The following is a 19,993-nucleotide window of genomic DNA, read 5'->3' as shown; positions in this document are numbered from 1 at the left end:
GGGTGAGAGTCATCGAAACGAAGTAGGAATTAGAGAGGATTTCGACGGCTTTGGAGACGGAATCCCTGGAAAGACAGGAGGAGAAAGAGAGGATGGAAAAGAGAATGAGAGAGATGAAAAGTTTGGGCGACATTGATGGAGAACTCGAGGTCTTTGGTTGCAGATTCTGTGTTCTCCTGGTTAGTTATAGTTGCAGAGGAGTGAAAGGCGTTGGTCGAGTTTTGGCGGGAAGGTTTGACACGTGGCGAATTGAGTTTTCTTGATATTCAGAAAGAATACAAAAGTTCGTTATTAGGGAACGTGGTTCTTTTGGAGAATAATTTCATGAATCCCGAAAATGCCCTTGGTTATATTTTATTATCAATTAATGCGATTATTATGGTTTTTGCGTATTCTTATACATAGCATAGTATTATTCTTATATGTATTAAATTTAGAAATTCATGATAATTAAAACCAATAAAATTTGATCAATTTAAGATAAATATAAGACAACAACGTTAGAACCCGTATAATATGACATTAATTAATTAATTAAAGCTACATTCAAATAAATTCTAGCAAGAAGAAAAGCCCTAATCCAAACCTTAAAAAAAAAAAAAAAAAAAAAATTCCCAACGACAGTTTGAGTTTTATTAATAATCTTAAACTTTAATTAATATCCATAAAAAAAAAAAAAAAAATTATTTGTCATCCTTGTATGAAAATCATCACTATTTCCATCATGAATATTATAACCCCTAGGAGGGTTAGAAAAATGAAATCGAGGATAATCATGTAAAAACTTAATAGCAATTTCTCAATGGCAAAGAAACAATAATACAATCATATTTTTACGCCTCAAATTGCATAAACATAAATCACAATATCAGAAATTTAATGTATTTTCACTATTTAATAAAAGAGTATTATATACCTGAATCCATGAGTAATCTTTTAATGAGATTGTGAAAGAAGGCACTGTATATCTCTCCCTTTATTCCCTTACTGTCACTTTCTTCTTTTGATGGATAAAGAAAAACATACGTAATAAATTAATTTGGGAATAGAGAGAGAAGACCCCTTTTATATGACAGTTTTAATAACTCTCAAACTGTAGTTATTTTATTAACGGTAGTAACCTCTCCATCAAAGGTAAAAGACCATCATGCCCCTTAGCCAATTTAATTATTTCAAAAACAACCTTAATACATGGACCAACTTATGTGAAATATGAAATATTTCTAACGTTCTCCCACTTGGTCCATGTAATACTAAATAACTTTATATTTAAGAAATAATACATAATGTGTACACAATAATAATTAACCAAAAGCCATATCTTAAAATGGTCAAGCATATAAACATTATTGAGCAAGAACTCATAAGGATCATGGCGGTCGTATGTCATTGAATCAACACAATCCCTTTCCATGTATCACGTTACAAATTCTATATTTATCATTCATGTATACCAAACAACATAATATAAAGAAACACACAACAGAATAATTTATATGAATCAGAAACAACACATCAAGAGCTACAGGAGGAGAGTAATGTAAACCAAGACACATATACAACACATCATAAATCAGTCATGACAGGCAATAATACCCGAACTCTCAAAGTGCTCACTATAGGTCTTAGGTGACAACCCTTTAGTAAGCAAATCTGCTATCATAAAATTTATGCTGATATGCTCAATATTCACTCTCTGTTTCTGAACTTCTTCTTTAACGGCAAAATATTTCAATTCCATATGTTTAGCGCCCTTTAAATATTTGTCGTTCTTAGAGAAGAAAATTGTTGTGGCATCATCACAATAAATTTTCAGTGGCCTGACAATACTATCGACAATCCCAAGCCCTAAAATAAAATTCCACAGCCATAATCCTTGAACTGTGGCCTCAAAGCATGCCACAAATTCAACCTCTATAGTGGAAGTGGCAATGACAGACTGCTTTTCACTTTTCCATGAAACTGCTACTTCGGCTAACAGAAAAACGTACCCAAATGTAGATTTCCTGGTGTCTACACAACCAGCAAAATCTAAATATGAATATCCAATCACCTCAAGATAATTAGATCTCCTATATGTAAGCATATGATCCTTCGTCCCTTGTAAATATATGTAGATTTCCTGGTGTCTACACAACCAGCGAAATCTGAATCTGAATATCTAATCACCTCAAGATAATTAGATCTCCTATATGTAGGCATATGATCCTTCGTCCTTTGTAAATATCTCAACACTTTCTTTGCAGCTCACCAATGATCCATTCTAGGATTACTCTGATATCTGCCCAACAAGCCGACCGCAAAACTAATGTCTGGTCTAATACGTATCTGAGCATACATTAAACTTTCAACAACAGATGCATAAGGAATATGCTCCATTTGCTTGCGTTCTTGTAACACCCCACTTGAAATATATAGCCACTGTTTAAGGTATGGCCTAAAGGATTACTGAATTGCCCCTAAATGAGTTTGTATATTGTTCATGTTGTTTGGTTGGCATTTGGTTGAGTTTATGTTTTGGGTTTGGTTGAGTGTGTACCATGGAATTGATCAAGACTTGGTAGATTTTGGAGTTGCAGTCTTCGCCGGGGCGAGGGAGAAGCTTCGCCGCGGCGACGTTGGTTCTGTGTTGGCGGTGTCGGTTCTGGAATGTTTCGCTGGGGCGACAGAAAATTCTTCGCCGCGGCGACGAGACGACAGAAAAGTTCTTGAGGTTTCTAGAGAATTCTCCATAGGGGTATTATATTTTATGAGTAAAGAAAAATTTGAGCCCACTATTTTCCATACGCTATGTATATCTATAATTTACATAGTATGTATTATAAGAATAGTAGTAAAGAGGAGGTGTTACAGTTCCAATTCAATCCGTGGGCATTGCTTAAGGCTCAACTTATCACCTTTTTGAATTGGAACTGGACTTGCAGAACACTTATCCATGTTATATCTCTCCAGAACTTTGTTGATATAAGCTTTGTGAGACAATGCCAACAATCCTTATGATCTATCACGAATAATTTCAATTCTAATCACATAGGATGCCTCACCCATATCCTTCATCTCAAAATTCTTAGAGAGAAACTTCCTGGTTTCATACATCATGCTAAGATTATTAATAGCAAGTAAGATGTCATCAACATACAGGACTAGAATTACAAATGCGCTCCCACTAGCCTTCAGATATATACACCGATCAATAGTGCTTTCTTTAAATTCGAAAGTGGTAATGGTATTATGAAACTTAAGGTACCACTGTTTGGGAGTTTGTTTCATTCCATATATTGATCTCTTTAATTTACACACCATGTGTTCTTTCCCTTCAATTGGAAAACCATCAGGTTGTTCTATATACACTTCTTCTTCTAAATTCCCATTCAGAAATGCAGTTTTCACATCTATTTGATGAAGATCCAGATCAAAATGGGCTACCATTGCCATAATAATTCTAAAAGAGTCCTTTGAGGAAACTAGTGAAAAGGTTTCATTGTAATCAACACCATCTTTTTGAGTAAAACCTTTGGCAACAGGTCTGGCCTTGTAACATTCAATATTGCCACTAGAGCTGCACTTGGTCTTAAAGACCCATTTACACCCGACTGTTCTACAACCTTCAAGCAATACTACTAAAAATCCTATACTTCATTGTATTCCATTGATTTTAACTCTTCTTTCATGACATCTGACCACTTTGCAGAATTATCACTTTGAAGAGCTTGTGAAAATGAAATTGGATCTGCTTCCATTCCCAAGTCAAATTCTGACTCTTGAAGATAACCACATAATCATTAGTAATGGCAATCTCCTTTGTCTTTGAGATCTTTTTAATGTCACTTCTTGTTGTTCATTTACTACTTCATGTGATTCATCCATTACAGTTTCATTGACTGCTACATTATTAGGAAGTGTTTGCTTAATTATTTGTTGTTCTTGATTGTTATCATAATGTCTGACAACTACAGGAACCACAACCTCAATAGAAGTCATAGGTGCAGGAACATGTACCCTGACTTTTTGAATATCCACTTTACTTAGTTCAAAACTCCCATTAGTTTCACCATTCTCAATAAAACTTATATTTCCAGTTTCAACTATTCTTGTACTATGGTTAGGATAGTAAAAATGATACACTTTAGATTTTCTGGAAAACCAATAAAAAATTCACTGATTGTTCTTGAATCCGGTTTCTTTTCATGTGGATTATAGATCCTGACTTCTGCCGGGCAACCAAACATGCAGGTGCCTCAAACTAGGTTTTCTTCCTGTCCACAGTTCAAAAAGAGTCTCAGGAACTGCCTTTCTAGGAACATTGTTTAATAAATATACAACAGTCTTTAATGCATATATCCACAATGATGAGGGTAACGAGGAGTTACTCAACTTACTCCTAATCATATCCATTAATGTACGGTTACACCTTTCTGCAACACCATTTTGTTGCGGTATCCCTGACATTGTGTATAGAGCACATATGCCTCGACTTTCCAGGAACTTAGCAAATGGACCTCGACATTGTCCAGATTCATTGTATTTACCATAATATTCACCACCTCGATCTGATCATCCTACTTTCACCTTTCTATCTAATTGCCTTTCAACTTCAATAATGAATACCTTTAGGATATTAACAGATTGAGATTTCTCACGCAATAAATATACATATCCATAACGTGAAAAGTCATCTATAAAAGTGATGAAATAATTTTCCCTACTAAAAGAAGGTACGTTGAAAGGACCACATATATTAGTGTGTATTAGTTCAAGGAGTCATGTGCTTCTAGTGTCTGCTTTTTTAACTGTGGATGTGGTTTGTTTTCCCTTAATACAATCCACACAAATGCCAAGATCAGTAAAATTCAAATTAGGTAAAACTTCATTCTTTACTAATCTTTGCATTCTTTCTTTTGATATATGGCCTAAACGTTTATGCCATAAATAAGCAGATTTCTCATCCACAGAAGCACTTTTGTTCCTATACTATGATGCAAGGTCAACAACATCTCAGCAAATAAACTATCAAGATGTAATTTATACAATCTATCACAAAGCACACCAGAACCAATTAAGAAATTATGTTTAAATAAACTTAAACATCAATTCCTGAATTTGAAAGAATATCCTTCTAAATCAAGTTTAGATAAAGATATTAAATTACGGGATAACTCCGGTACATAAAGAGTATTAAACAAATCTAAATGATGTACAGTACTTAAAATTAAATGATAGGTTCCAACAGCTTCAACTTGTGCTTTGACCCAATTTCCCATATATACAAATCTTTCATTGTCGTTTATGGTTTGTGTCATAAGGAATCTCTGCATAGTATTAGAAATATGAGTGGTACATCCAGAATCAATCCACCAAGTAATACTCGACTTGCTCACTCCACTAATTATAATTGAACTCATTAAACTTAACAACAGATGAGGCTTGAAGAGCAGATGCTGCAAAAACAAAATTATGCTTACACATTAATGCTTTGAGTTTCATACCTAATTCATAATTTTAGGTTAAGATATTAAAATTTATTATTATTAAAACATAAATGTATATTGAAAATCTCCTTTGGGAGATATAACAATATACGATAATTAAACTTAATTGATGCAATTTTCTTAATTGGTAATCAAATATATTTTCGTTAGACATGTTCGTTATCTTTGGATATACTAAACATACCCAATCAAGTACATTAATTAACCACAGTTATGTTCATAATTATAGGATTAACCAATCTACCTTTGGGCGATCCTTAACTATCCTATAATTTATGAATTTCAAATTACTCATGTCAACTACATCATGTCATCTCTTTAAAGCATCTAACAATCATGAGTAATTAAATCTAACTTAATTTGATATCTATGGGATAACCATTTTAATTTGGCCACTTTGGTGACTAACAAATTATACATAATATAGTATCAAACTTAAATAATAACTATAATATTATCCAAGGTCAAAATTGGGTCAATTCAACCTGTTGATCGTCAACTTTGACTGTTGACCGTTAATTTTGACCGTTGACTGTTAATTTTAACAATTGACCGTTAAATTTGACAATTGACTGCTAAATTTGATAGTTGACCGTTAAATTTGACGATTGACAGGTTTAGTCAATGGTCTAGAGTGGTTTGACATGTTTACCGATCCGAATCACAGACTGGATCGGGTTTACCCGTTTGACTAAATGGGTTGGGCTTCTTTATGGGTTAAGGTTTGAATTGGGTTCACTTAAAAATATGGCTTAGGCTTCTTTTATTTGGGTTTATATAAACGAAAACAAATAGGCTTTAAAAGAAAAATGGGTTGGATCAACATGTGGGTCAATATTTGACTCGAATTTCTGGAAAAATTTTGGAATCCGAATTTCTGGAAATTTTTATTGAAAAAACTAGTTTGGAAAATCACGTTTCATCATAAGAAAATCTGATTTCAGCCAACTTTCTAGCCACTTAATAGATTCACAAACTCAATCAAATTTACAAACCCAATCAAATTTAACAACCCTTTATATTTGTCAATTTCCAAACCCAATTCAATTTCTTCATCCCATACGAACCCTAATATATCAAAAAACAACTTAATGGAAAATACATCAGTTTCTAAACCTGGCTCTGATACCACATGTAAAAACTTAATATCAATTTCATCAATGGCAAAGAAACAATAATACAATCATATTTCTATGCCCTAAATTGCATAAACATAAATCTCAATATTAGAAACTTAATGTATTTTCACTATTTAATAAAAGAGTATTACATACATGAATCCATCAGTAACCTTTCAATGAGATTGTGAAAGAAGGCACTATATATCTCTCATTTTATTCTTTCACTGTCACTTTCTTCTTTCTATTTATCCTCGTGAATATGAGGACGTGCTGAAAGAAAATAAAGAAAGAAATAATCGTTAAATGCTTAAAAATATACAATAATTAATTTTAAAATTATTAATATGATTACTATCATTGTCCACAGAACATTTGAAATACAAATTTAATCCAAAATATGTTGATAAGAGACACAATTAATGTACGTGATATCATTACATACACAAAAGAAAAGAAAAAAAACCATTAAACTAAAACTCGAATTTTAAGAACAATAATTCAAGAGTAGCCATAGGAATAACGTTATTCCAGCAACTTAATTAATCAAACCCTACAATTATATAACTAATTACGTTAATGGGTAGATTATAACAAAGAAAAGCTCAGAAAATTAAGTAAATACAGGATGAATGGAGATGAGTTTCTTTCATACCAAAACATGCTCCCATCTCTTGTATAACAAGTTTAAGCTCTGCACAACGAAATAATTTAAGCATAAACTCGTTTATTTATAGTAGAGTTTTGAAAATTTTATGAATGTTAATTAATTAATATGGTTATATAACTTAAACATATTAAATAGGAAATTAATTAACATGCAAGAGAGAGAGATAGGAAAATTAATATTTCGCATTTGGACTTTTTAATACTTTAAAATCCCGTTCTAAATTGGAATTTTGAAAGGGTCCTTGTAATTTGGTAATAAATGTTCTAAAGGTTGGGAAATTATGATAATTTATGGCATGAAGCTCTTATTTCCTATATAAGTTTGTCCTCTGAATTAGATCAAATTGAAATTGAATATTGGCCGAGAAGAAACTTACTGAAAATTTATAGTACATGTGCTTGATATTTGAATATTATTGTTATTTGATTGTGAAAACAAAATTGAATGTACTTTTCTTAATTAAGAGAGTAAGACTTCAATTTGTGGAAAAATACTTTAGCAAGTTTGTATTTATTATATATAAGGATTAAATTTATAACACTAGATTAAACACATCAATCTATTACAATCAAATAGCTTCGGAGTTGATGAAATGACATACAAAACCAATAATAATTACATTCAATTTATAACTAATAATTTTAAAATAAAAATCGTGAATTTAAATTAATATTTAAGTTGATATAATCTAATTCATGGTAACTAAGATCAAACATTTAACATTAATGGTTGAGTAAAAGACTTCTTCCCACCCCAATATGGCTTAATGACACCTTCCCACCTAAAAAAAAATTTTAATAACACTTTTTTACCTATCCCGCCAATCACTAACCGATTCTGATATCGTTGTGACCCACGGTCCCACACTACCACAATTCTCTTCCCCAATCACCACTCATCAAAATCGCTCAAACCTTACTCCTGTCAACCTTGTCAATCATCGACAATCAAATGATTAGGATTTGCGCAACTGTCCCTCCCAAGTCAAATTTTGACCAATCACAACCATTAAAATCTAACTTTTCACTACCAAAAAACTCACCAGCCTCCTCTCTTCAAAAGCTCCAATAACATGAACTGAGTTTGCTCTCTGTTCACTGTCGAATAAGAAAGTGTATTTTCTGGGGTGAAAAAGTGGTATTTTTAAAGTCTGTAGGTGAAAAAATATCATTAGGCCATTATTTGGATAGAAAAAAGTCGTTTACAATTAATACTTTCAAAGAAAACAGAAGAATGCAAAAATTAAGCACATTACAAATTATTCAGCCACCTCTCGCCATTCGGGGCTCTGAAACATCTCAACTGCCTTAAAGAAAAATTTGCTTGTGGATTGATTAATGTTAACACCTTCCATCTCTTGTAACATTTTGACACAACAATAACTGAAACTGATGAAGCATCGAATGGAGGGTGAATACTGGCTCTATCTTGATGCTTCCCCACGCCCATCTGCGCAACAAAATTTTTGCAATTTGTATCAATGATAAAGGGTTCTAAATTTTCACTTCTAGATAATATTTACACATCATAGTAAACGCTAATTTAATTTTGTTGTTAATGTCTATCTATTCATTGAGATAAAAACATTATAACAATAAACAATATAACACTTAAACGTGTCTTCAAATTAGCATCACTTTGTAATTACATTATTATTCAACCTTAATAATTTGATTACTAAATACAATTTTGATGAGCTAGGGTTAGAATATGAGACCTTATAGATCGGCTGAGGAGACGTTACAGGCGATTCCCAAGGGTTGTCACCCATTTGTCTCTCGCATTTCCTGTTCATATGCACCTCTTTTATATAATTCTCCACTTTTTCATTTTACCTCAGCTTGAGCCTTCAACTGCTTGATGTTGTTGACGAAGTTGAAAATGATCTCTTCTCTGATCGGGTCGAATCACTTTTCGAATCTATAATATTACTAAATCGATTAGTTTATTGAAACTTTAGATGATGCCAATAAACATTTAAAACAAAATTTTATAGTATTTATCCGTAAAATATTTAAAACACCATCTACTAAGATATGTACTTCAAATAAATACCAACTTTTGCAGTAGAAACAAATTACTCAATATGCATAAAAGTTATGTTACCATTGCACTCAAATGAAGGAACATATATGTATTTTGTGACAGTCTGGATCTCCTTTTTCTCATTGTTGATATTAATCACAAGAAAAATTAAGCAAATGACTATAAGAAATACCAGGTGTCTCCTCCATGCGGCCATTACAAAATTATGCGCCACGAAATCAAACTGAAGTTAGACATCAAGATGGTCAATTGCAGAAGAGCTATAGGTTCATAAAATTAATTAACTACCATAAAGCTTTCAAAAAAATTGTAATTATGGGTCAAACTGCAATTGATGTCGATGAACATAAAACCTTTGGAAGATTAATATAAATTATTTATTTATACCTGGCCAACAAGAAAGCAAAAGAGGACATATAAACACTATAAGCTTAACATCACCCTTCCACTGGAAACCTGTCAAAAAAACAATGGGTACTTAATTAATCAGAAAAGAAAGGAAAAGAAAAGAAACTAACAGAAAATTAAACCCCCTGTTTGTTTCACTATTTTCAATGGAACCCTTCTTATGTATTTTAACAATGTAATGTTATCGCAAGAATCGTATTTCCAGTCTGTCACAATGCGCCAGAGTTTAAGAACAAAACCGTAAACAGTGATTTAAGATATATGATATGGGACAATCCTCCAAAAATGGTCATAGTGGAGCTGTCTTTGAAACACAGTTTCAGAAGAATGACCCTGTGCTGAACATAGTTGATGAAAAGATCCTCAACCATGGACGTAACCAAGCCGTCTCAGGGGCATGGTGCTCTGGCCGAAGAAACGGGTGGATGGATCCTCGCTCCCAAAGGGATGATGTCAACATATTGAAGCCTGGACCACAGGCGAAAAAGTTGGAAGAGACCATTACAAACCTCCTCGACGACTGGAACTCACAGTCGAATCATGCAAATGAAGGTAGGAAAACTGAAGAATATTTTCCAGAGTACTGGTGCAAATTTTTGGAATCACAGAAATGTAAAATGTTCAAAGGACTGCTGTAAACTGAGACATTCATTCGTGTTTAGGCCAAATTTTTTGAGGTTACTCTGTCAGACACAATAGTGTTTATAAAAGGGGGCAGAGTTGAAGAAGGGGAGAGAAGAATTCACAATGAAATTGGCAAGAAAGGATCAAACATTTGTACTACCAACTAGTTTAAGGAAGTCAGAAACAAAGTTTGATATGAACAGTGTGCCCCTCAAAGTTTGGGCAACAGTTTAATATGAACAGATTGATTTTCCCAAATGATGATCTAAAATTATTCATATCGGTTCATGATTCACAGAAGGCTACGGCTACAAATTGACAAGTTTCACGTTATGATTCAAAAATTGAAAATAATTTGCTACTCAATCAGTTTATTGTATGTTCAAATTCATGATAATCATTAATAAGAACTAAACCACAAATTTTACTCAAATAATTTCTCTTTTATTTTAGATATAAGTTCCATTTACGATTGTGGATACAAACAATTATTTCATTCTTCCCTTAAAAGCACTGTAGGGGTGAGTAGGTTCGGATACCTGGCCTAAACCCTTGGAATTGGAACCGACGGTTACAAGGATTTAGGAACCAGGTTCAGGTTCAGGTTCAAGTACCCAACACTATTCACCGAAAATTACAAACATCTTCTACTGTTCACAAAATGACAAATATATCTTATAAAAATTACAAATACACCACCAAACATTTATAAAAATTACAAATACACCTCAGGTATATACCGGTTCCACCTCAGGTATCAAAACCTCGGTTTCAGTTTCGATTCCTGAAGTGGTAGAGTCGAAACCAGAACTAAACAATGCCGATTCCACCAAATTTGGAACCGGAACCGACGCCCAAGTACCAGTCGAAAAAATTTACGCACCCCTAATAGAAAGTCCATGCTCGAAATGATCATATACATTCGCAAGTCCATAATGGCTTGAAAGTATAACTGGTTACTTAGTGTGTTTATTTTGGTTTGATTTCAATCTCCATGGGTCGCTTTAGATCTCTAACATCTCTCTCAAAACTGCCCAAATGCCTCAATCTTTCGCGTCCCAATACATCTATTTCAAATGGGTCTCTCACAAATCATCATCATCGTCATCATCTCACCTTCTACAGATCAAACCGTGGCGTTTCGGACAAAACCCACGAGTTTATTCACGCCGAGCAACAACACCCAGATGCCAAAACAGAGACTTTAAACCATAAAATCACAGAGGAATCTGAAAGAATCTATAAAGTAGAATCAAAGAACACTGCTAATATAGATTCGTCTCTAAATAACGCTTCAATTTAGGTGTCTCCAACGCTTGTTCTTGAGGTTTTGAAGAGGCTGAGCAATGCNCTCGACGACTGGAACTCACAGTCGAATCAATGCAAATGAAGGTAGGAAAACTGAAGAATATTTTCCAGAGTATTGGTGCAAATTTTTGGCATCACAGAAATGTAAAATGTTCAAAGGACTGCTGTCAACTGAGACATTCTTTCGTGTTTAGGCCAATTTTTTGAGGTTACTCCAGTCAGACACAGGCTGTAATAGTGTTTATAAAAGGGGGCAGAGTTGAAGAAGGGGAGAGAAGAATTCACATTGAAATGATCGATCAATAAGAGGGTCTCCCTTGTTAGCTGCCATTTTCACGTTGTTGTATTTTCTACCATTTGTTTGTTTATTAGACAGTACTTGGATACACGAAACAGTTCATTCATTGAATTCTAATTTGTTGTATTGTTCTCATTACCATATTTCTCTCTCTAAGCTTCTCTTTTTGCCTTTTTTTTGTTTTTTGTTTGCTGCTTCTGGCAGCAATTGGCAAGAAGAATTAAACATTTTTACTACTAAACTAGTTTAAGGAAGTTAGAAACAAAGTTTGATATAGGCAGTGTGCCCCCCAGTGTTTCGGCAACAGTTTAATATGAACAGATTGATTTTCCCAAATAATGATCTAAAATTATTCATATCGGTTCATGATTCACAGAAGGCTACGGCTACAAGTTCACAAGTTTCACGTTATGATTCAAAAATTGAAAATAATTTGCTACCCAATCAGTTTATTGTATGTTCAAATTCGTGAAAATCATTAATAAGGAGTAAACCATAAATTTTACTCAAATAATCTCTTTTATTTTAGATATAAGTTCCATTTACGATTGCAAACAGAAACAATTATTTCATTCTTTTTCTAAAAGCCAGAGGTGAGCAGGTTCGGGTATTTGGCCTAAACCCTTGGAATTGGAACCGACAGTTGATTTAGGAACCAGACACTATTCACGCCACCAAATATTTACAGAAATTACAAATACACCTCGGGCATATGCCGGTTCCACGTCGTGTACCCAAACCTCGGTTTCAGTTTCGGTTTCTGAAGTGGTGGAACCGAAACCGGAACTAAATGGTGCAGATTCCACCAAATTTGAAATCGGCACCGACACCCCAAGTACCAGCCGATTTCAATTCTACCCTAAAAATTTACTCACCCCTAATAGAAAGTCCATGCTTGAAAGGATCATATACATTCGCAAATCCTTAATGGCTTGAAAGTATAACTGGTTACTTGTGTGTTTATTTTGGTTTGATTTCAATCTCAATGGGTCGCTTTAGATCTCTAACATCTCTCTCAAAACCACCCAAATGCCTCAATCTTTCACGTCCCAATACATCTATTTCAAATGGGTCTCTCACAAATCATCATCATCGTCATCATCTCACCTTCTACAGATCAAACCGCGGCGTTTCGGACAAAACCCACGAGTTTATTCACGCCGAGCAACAACACCCGGATGCCAAAGCAGAGACTTTAAACCATAAAATCACAGAGGAATCTGAAAGAATCTGTAAAGTAGTATCAAACAACACTTCTAATATAGACTCGTCTCTAAATAACGCTTCAATTGAGGTGTCTCCAACGCTTGTTCTTGAGGTTTTGAAGAGGCTGAGCAATGCGGGTGTGCTGGCGTTGTCTTTCTTTAGGTGGGCTGAGAAGCAAAAAGGGTTTAAACATGATGCAGAAAGCTATAATGCGTTGATCGAATCTCTGGGAAAGATTAAACAGTTTAAAATAATATGGGAATTAGTGAGCGAAATGAAGAGTAAAGGGTTGTTAAATAAAGAAACTTTTGCTTTAATTTCGAGGAGATATGCGAGNCATTCATTGAATTCTAATTTGTTGTATTGTTCTCATTACCATATTTCTCTCTCTAAGCTTCTCTTTTTGCCTTTTTTTTGTTTTTTGTTTGCTGCTTCTGGCAGCAATTGGCAAGAAGAATTAAACATTTTTACTACTAACTAGTTTAAGGAAGTTAGAAACAAAGTTTGATATGAACAGTATCCCCCCCAGTGTTTCCGCAACAGTTTAATATGAACAGATTGATTTTCCCAAATGATGATCTAAAATTATTCATATCGGTTCATGATTCACAGAAGGCTACGGCTACAGTTCACAAGTTTCACGTTATGATTCAAAAATTGAAAATAATTTGCTACTCAAATCAGTTTATTGTATGTTCAAATTCCTGATAATCATTAATAAGAAGTAAATCACAAATTTTACTCAAATAATTTCTAGATATAAATTCCATTTACGATTAAGACAGAAACAATTATTTTATTATTTCCCTAAAAGATAGGGGTCAGCAGGTTCGGGTATTTGGCCTATACCCTTAGAATTGGAGCCGACAGTTCGATTTAGGAACTAGACACTATTCACGAAAAATTACAAATATCTTCTACCGTTCACAAAATGACAAATATATCTTATGAAAATCACAAATACACCACCAAATATTTACAGAAATAACAAATACACCTCGAGTATATACCAGTTCCACGTCGGGTACCGAAACCCCGGTTTCAGTTTCGGTTTCTGAAGTGGTGAAACCGAAACTGGAACTAAACGGTGCCGATTCCACCAAATTTGAAATCAGAACCGACACCCCAAGTACCAGCCCATTTCAATTCTACCCTAAAAATTTACTCATCCCTAATAGAAAGTCCATGCTCGAAAGGATCATATACATTCGCAAGTCCATAATGGCTTGAAAGTATAATTGGTTACTTGTGTGTTTATTTTGGTTTGATTTCAATCTCAATGGGTGGCTTTAGATCTCTAAAATCTCTCTCAAAACCACCCAAATGCCTCAATCTTTCGCGTCCCAATACATCTATTTCAAATGGGTCTCTCACAAATCATCATCTCACCTTCTACAGATCAAACCGCGGCGTTTCGGACAAAACCCACGAGTTTATTCACGCCGCGCAACAACACCCGGATGCCAAAACAGAGACTTTAAACCATAAAATCACAGAGGAATCTGAAAGAATCTGTAAAGTAGTATCAAACAACACTTCTAATATAGATTCGTCTCTAAATAACGCTTCAATTGAGGTGTCTCCAACGCTTGTTCTTGAGGTTTTGAAGAGGCTGAGCAATGCGGGTGTGCTGGCGTTGTCTTTCTTTAGGTGGGCTGAGAAGCAAAAAGGGTTTAAACATGATGCAGAAAGCTATAATGCGTTGATCGAATCTCTGGGAAAGATTAAACAGTTTAAAATAATATGGGAATTAGTGAGCGAAATGAAGAGTAAAGGGTTGTTAAATAAAGAAACTTTTGCTTTAATTTCGAGGAGATATGCGAGAGCTAGGAAGGTTCAAGAAGCCATTGATGCCTTTGAGAGATTGAGGAATTTGGATTGAAGTTGGAAATCATCAGATTTTATAGATTGTTTGATACTTTGAGTAAGTCAAAGAATGTAGAGGCTGCACAAGAGGTGTTTGATAAAATGAAAGAGAAGATTTGAACTTGATATTAAGTCGTATACTATTTTGTTAGAAGGGTGGGGAAGCGCTCAGAATTTGTCGAGATTAAACGAGGTTTATACAGAAATGAAGGGTGAGGTTTTGAGCCGGATGTCGTAACGTATGGGATTATGGTTAATGCACATTGTAAGGTTAGGAAGTTGATGATGCAGTTGAGTTGTTTCGTGAAATGGAGCGAGAATTGCAGGCCTAGTCCTCATGTTTTTTGTACTCTGATTAATGGATTGGGTTCTGATGGGAGTTATGAAGCCCTTGAGTTTTTTGAGCTGTCGAAGAAGAGTGGTTTCGCACCAGAGGCACCTACTTTTAATGCTGTTGTGGGAGCTTATTGTTCTGCGAATCAGATGCATGACGCTTATAGATGTTTGATGAGATGAGAAGACTTGGGGTTGGTCCGATTCTCGAACTTATGATATAATTTTCATCGCCTTTCAAAGGCTGGGAAAACAGAAGAAGCTTACTCTGTATTTCAGAAAATGAGCAGCGAGCCAGGCTGTAACCAACCTTGAGCACGTTTGAGATTGTAATTAGGATGTTTTGCAATGAAGGCAACGTAGATTGGCAATCAGGTTTGGGATCAGATGAAGGCAAAAGGAGTGCTTCCTGGGATGCATTGTTCTCGACATTGATTCATAGCCTGTGTCTTGAGAATAAGCTAGGTGATGCTTGCAAGTATATTGAAGAGATGTTGAACATGGGTATTCGGCCTCCAGCCAAGATGTTTAGTACTGAAACAAGCTCTTCTGGATGGGGGAATGGCGGAAACTGCTCTTGATTTAGCTATGAAGATTGATAAAATAAGGAAAACTCCATTAGTAAGAGGTCATAAAAGCACCAAGGTATTTCTTATACGATTTTATGGCCTACTTCGCGGCCATAAGAGAGCTGCTAGACAATCTTCCAACCATGTTTACGAGAATCTGGGCACACAACGTTATACTTCTTCGAATAGGGGATTCTATCATATGGTTTCAGTATTGATTTACAAAAATCATGATTTTTCTTTACTGAAATTTTGGGGGCATGCAAATGAGTTACTGTATCTTTAACTTTCATAAGAACCTTTGCTCTCAAATTTTTTCACTTTGTCAATGGCTTGATCTCTTATAACCTAGAAATAATTCAGTGAAAAGAGAACTATTGTTCCTGCTCCATCAGAATTTCAATTGCTCATTACATTGCTGCAACACTTAAGGAAAGAGTCGAATGACACTGTTTTCTCATATTTTCTAGACCCATTTATTATTATTTACCAAGTCTAAACTTAAATGAAATTTGCTAGAATCAAAGCTCTATTTCATGGTTCTCTGCTTCAGTTTACCCAAATGGATAAAACAGATATATCAGATGAATGAAAGGTATTCAAGAACAATATAAAAATGCAATCAGAATTTGTTTTCTTAAACGTTTCCTCAAAATGTTGCCCAGAAATACCTCAATCGTCAACATTTAAAAAAAAAAAAAAGGAATGATCCCAGAATCTCAAAACAAAACTCCATAAAGAAACATAGACAAGTATTGGAGATAGTAAAAACATAACAAGGGTCATGTTAACTATCACTAAACTAGAAGCCAAATATCCAAAGAACCAGAGAAAGAAAAACCCACCAAAACCTTCAAGACCTCAAGATTCACCATTGATCTTCTTCTCTGAGCCGATGGTTTTGGTTTTGGCTCTGGCTGTGGCACTGCTGGTAAAACATCACCAATCCCAAGAACAGCAAGCCTCTCATCTGCATACACATCTTCAATAACAAGAACTTTATTGACCAACAAGCCCTCCTGATCCTGCCTCAATGTGACAGTAATTTTATACGCTTCCAAGAATGTGGGCACCGCCGCTGGATAATCCAAATCAATCAGAACCGACCACGGCATCTTGCATGGCACCACGTGCCGGAGAAAGACCGATGAATAATCACTGAAATTACTAAAATAACCCTCCATTTTCTCATCCGGAGGAGCGAACAGAGTCAGCAAAGTTGACTCCTTTGTCGTCCCCATTTGCAATTCAAGAAATGAAGCCATAATTGAGTACCCTTTCTCTTTCATTTCGTGAATAGCTTCATCGAAACTCATCGAGCCATCGCCGTCGTCTTCATCGTCATCACGTGCCGATGCTACACAATCAAGATTAGGCCTTGGAGAGGCACGGAAGTTTGGATCAAAGAACTTCTCAATCCCAAAGATCCTCAACCACCCGTCGTCGTATATCACTGAGCTGGCGTTAACCTTGACGCCATTAAGCAAAACGGAACCCTGATCACGAGAAGGCGGTGAAGTAATGAGGAGAGTGTGGTAAGGGGAGAAAGTTGGAATCTTGGAGTTAAAAGGGAGGGATTTGAGGGACTGGGAGGTCAACGATTGGGGAGAAAAGTGAAATTTCAGGAGGGAAAGAGACGGTTGGCCGAATGAAGCGAAGGTGGAGTCGGAAGGGGTGAAGATGGTGAGGGATTCAGAGCGAGGGATCAAGTTCTTGGAGCCGAATTCAAGGGTGAGAGCCATCGAAAGGAAGCCAGAATTCGAGAGTGTTTCGACGGCTTTGGAGAAGGAATCGTTGGAGAGACAGGAGGAGAAGGAGAGGAGGGAAAAGAGAATGAGGGAGATGAAAATTTTGGGGGCCATTGATGACAATTCGAGGCCTTTCTTTGCAGAGTTCAGTGTTCTCATGGTTGGTTATAGCTGCAGAGAAGGAGTGAAAGACGTTGGTCGAGTTTTAGCGGGAAAGGTTTGACACGTGGCGAATTGGGTTCAGACTAGGAAAAGTGGTTTGAATTCCGAAAATGCCCTTGATTATATTTTTATATCAATTAATGTGATTATTATGGTTTTTGTGTATATAAATTCTTATGCATAGTGTAGTATTATTCATATATGCCAAATGCTTGAAAATATGCTATAATTAGTTTTTAGCATTATCAATATGATTATTGTCATTGTCCACATAAAATAACAAAGAAAAAGTAAATAGAAGCTGAGAAAATAATAACAAAGAAAAGCTCAAGAAATTAAGTAGAAGATGAATGGAGATGAGTTTCATACAAAAACAAGCTTCCATCTCTCTTAATAGTTTAAGCATAAACTCTTGTATTTATAGTAGGGTTTTGAAAATTTTATGAATGTAAATTTTTATGAATGCTTCAATTAATTAAATAGGAAATTAATTAACATGTAATAGAGAGAAATAGGAAGATAAATATGTCGTATTTGGACTTTTTAATACTGAAAATTCCTTTCTAAATTGGGATTTTGAAGGGGTCCTTGTAATTTGGTAATAAATATTCTAAAAATTGGGAAATTCTGATAATTTTCTATATAATTTGTCCTCTGAATTTTGTCAAATTGAAATTGAATATTGGCTGAGAAGAAACTTACTGAAAATTTACAATATATGTCCTTGATATTTGATGATTATTATTATTATTATGATTGGGTGTCCTAATTTTATTTGGGCGCAATTTGTGAAGCTTCTAAATACACCACCCAATTTTCTAACAACACATTTTTATTTCTTCCAAAATGATATTACATTTTTCAATAATATCTACCGAGTAATCTTCACAAACATGTTCTTCACCCGTAAGCTAGATTATCATAAAATAATTTTGATGTTTATATTAATTTATAAACATATAGATTAATTTATTTCTTAAGATATGTATACAAATACAATTTCATCGAAATTAATAGAAGCGTTAACAAGGTCAAATTGTCAAATTCCCATGACACAGTTTCTTACAAGACAGGTATGTAATTAATTTTGATTAATTTTCTTGAAATTTTGAAAGAGTCAACTTCATTTCCTCACCAATTTTTATATTGTAATTGATATAACAATGGTAATGTTATTATAATTACTTAGGAAGTATTTTCATGGAGGGTTAGCTCCTAACTGAACAATTAGATATGTAGTTTATTTCTACGAGGTTTTTTAGCCATAAAATTTAGGATTTGAGTTCCCTCATAATTTATTTAATCAAAGACTTTTAAAAGGTTTACATAATTTGTTTCTCAAATATTGTAGGGTTTGACGGTTTGATGAGAACTCTAATTATGAATTTTGGTTTGTAATGTAAAACGTATAATTGAAAATACACAAGTACAGTTTTAAGGTCGTTCGATGATATAATGGTAGTCTAAATTTATAATAACATCAATTAGAAATTGTTAATTTGTTGTTATAGTTGAATCATGATAATCAAAGCATAAAGATTCTTACTTAATTTCCTACTTAATTAAGATATAATCAGACAATTTGTAAATTTTATGTAATTTAATAAGAATATTGATTTATAATTACTACAATATTAGAGTAATCGTACCTTTCAATGTTCACTTTTATATTTTGGTCTAAGATATGATTAAGATTTTTCCAACCAAAAATTATTTAAAATGATAATTGGATGTAACATTATCCTCAATTAGATAACCATTATTCCCTTTACAAATATGTATAATTTCTAGTAAATTTATTTATTTATAAAACATTAAAAAAGGAGTAAAATCAAGTGGGACATCCCTCGATAATTGACAGGATTTATCCACAAATGAAACATTCACCTTTATTTAATTATAAATTAAAAGTTCTAATCAATTAATATATGTTAATTTCCCTATATGTGACAAAAGATTGAAGCTTCAAAGAACATAATTTGCACCTCAACTTTTACAATATTGTTTTCTTTTGCCTCCTTAAAGTCCGCGATATTTATATCCTAAAAGATTTGTATATAAAGATAAAATAGTCTATTAATATATTTGTAAATTCACTAAAGCTTATAATTGATCAGTTCACAACGGGTTACACATACGTCTCGCACG

The 19,993-nt window shown here is 34.2% G+C and overlaps 1 protein-coding gene and 1 pseudogene across 1 annotated transcript; one reads left to right on the top strand and one right to left on the bottom strand.

Annotated features, from left to right (window-relative positions):
* Nucleotides 1–14,446: 14,446 nt before the first annotated feature.
* On the top strand, nucleotides 14,447–16,221 carry LOC116119144 (annotated as a pseudogene).
* A 511-nt stretch (nucleotides 16,222–16,732) lies between these two features.
* On the bottom strand, nucleotides 16,733–17,842 carry LOC116119131 (putative fasciclin-like arabinogalactan protein 20). Its single transcript, XM_031405081.1, has one exon. The coding sequence runs from the start codon at nucleotides 17,840–17,842 to the stop codon at nucleotides 16,733–16,735; it is 1,110 nt and encodes a 369-aa protein (XP_031260941.1).
* Between the last annotated feature and the right edge of the window lie 2,151 nt (nucleotides 17,843–19,993).

The sequence above is a fragment of the Pistacia vera genome, unplaced genomic scaffold (assembly GCF_008641045.1).
Source record: "Pistacia vera cultivar Batoury unplaced genomic scaffold, PisVer_v2 Contig1247, whole genome shotgun sequence".
In the NCBI taxonomy this organism is placed as follows: domain Eukaryota; kingdom Viridiplantae; phylum Streptophyta; class Magnoliopsida; order Sapindales; family Anacardiaceae; genus Pistacia; species Pistacia vera.
This window is presented reverse-complemented; position numbering and strand designations above follow the sequence as displayed.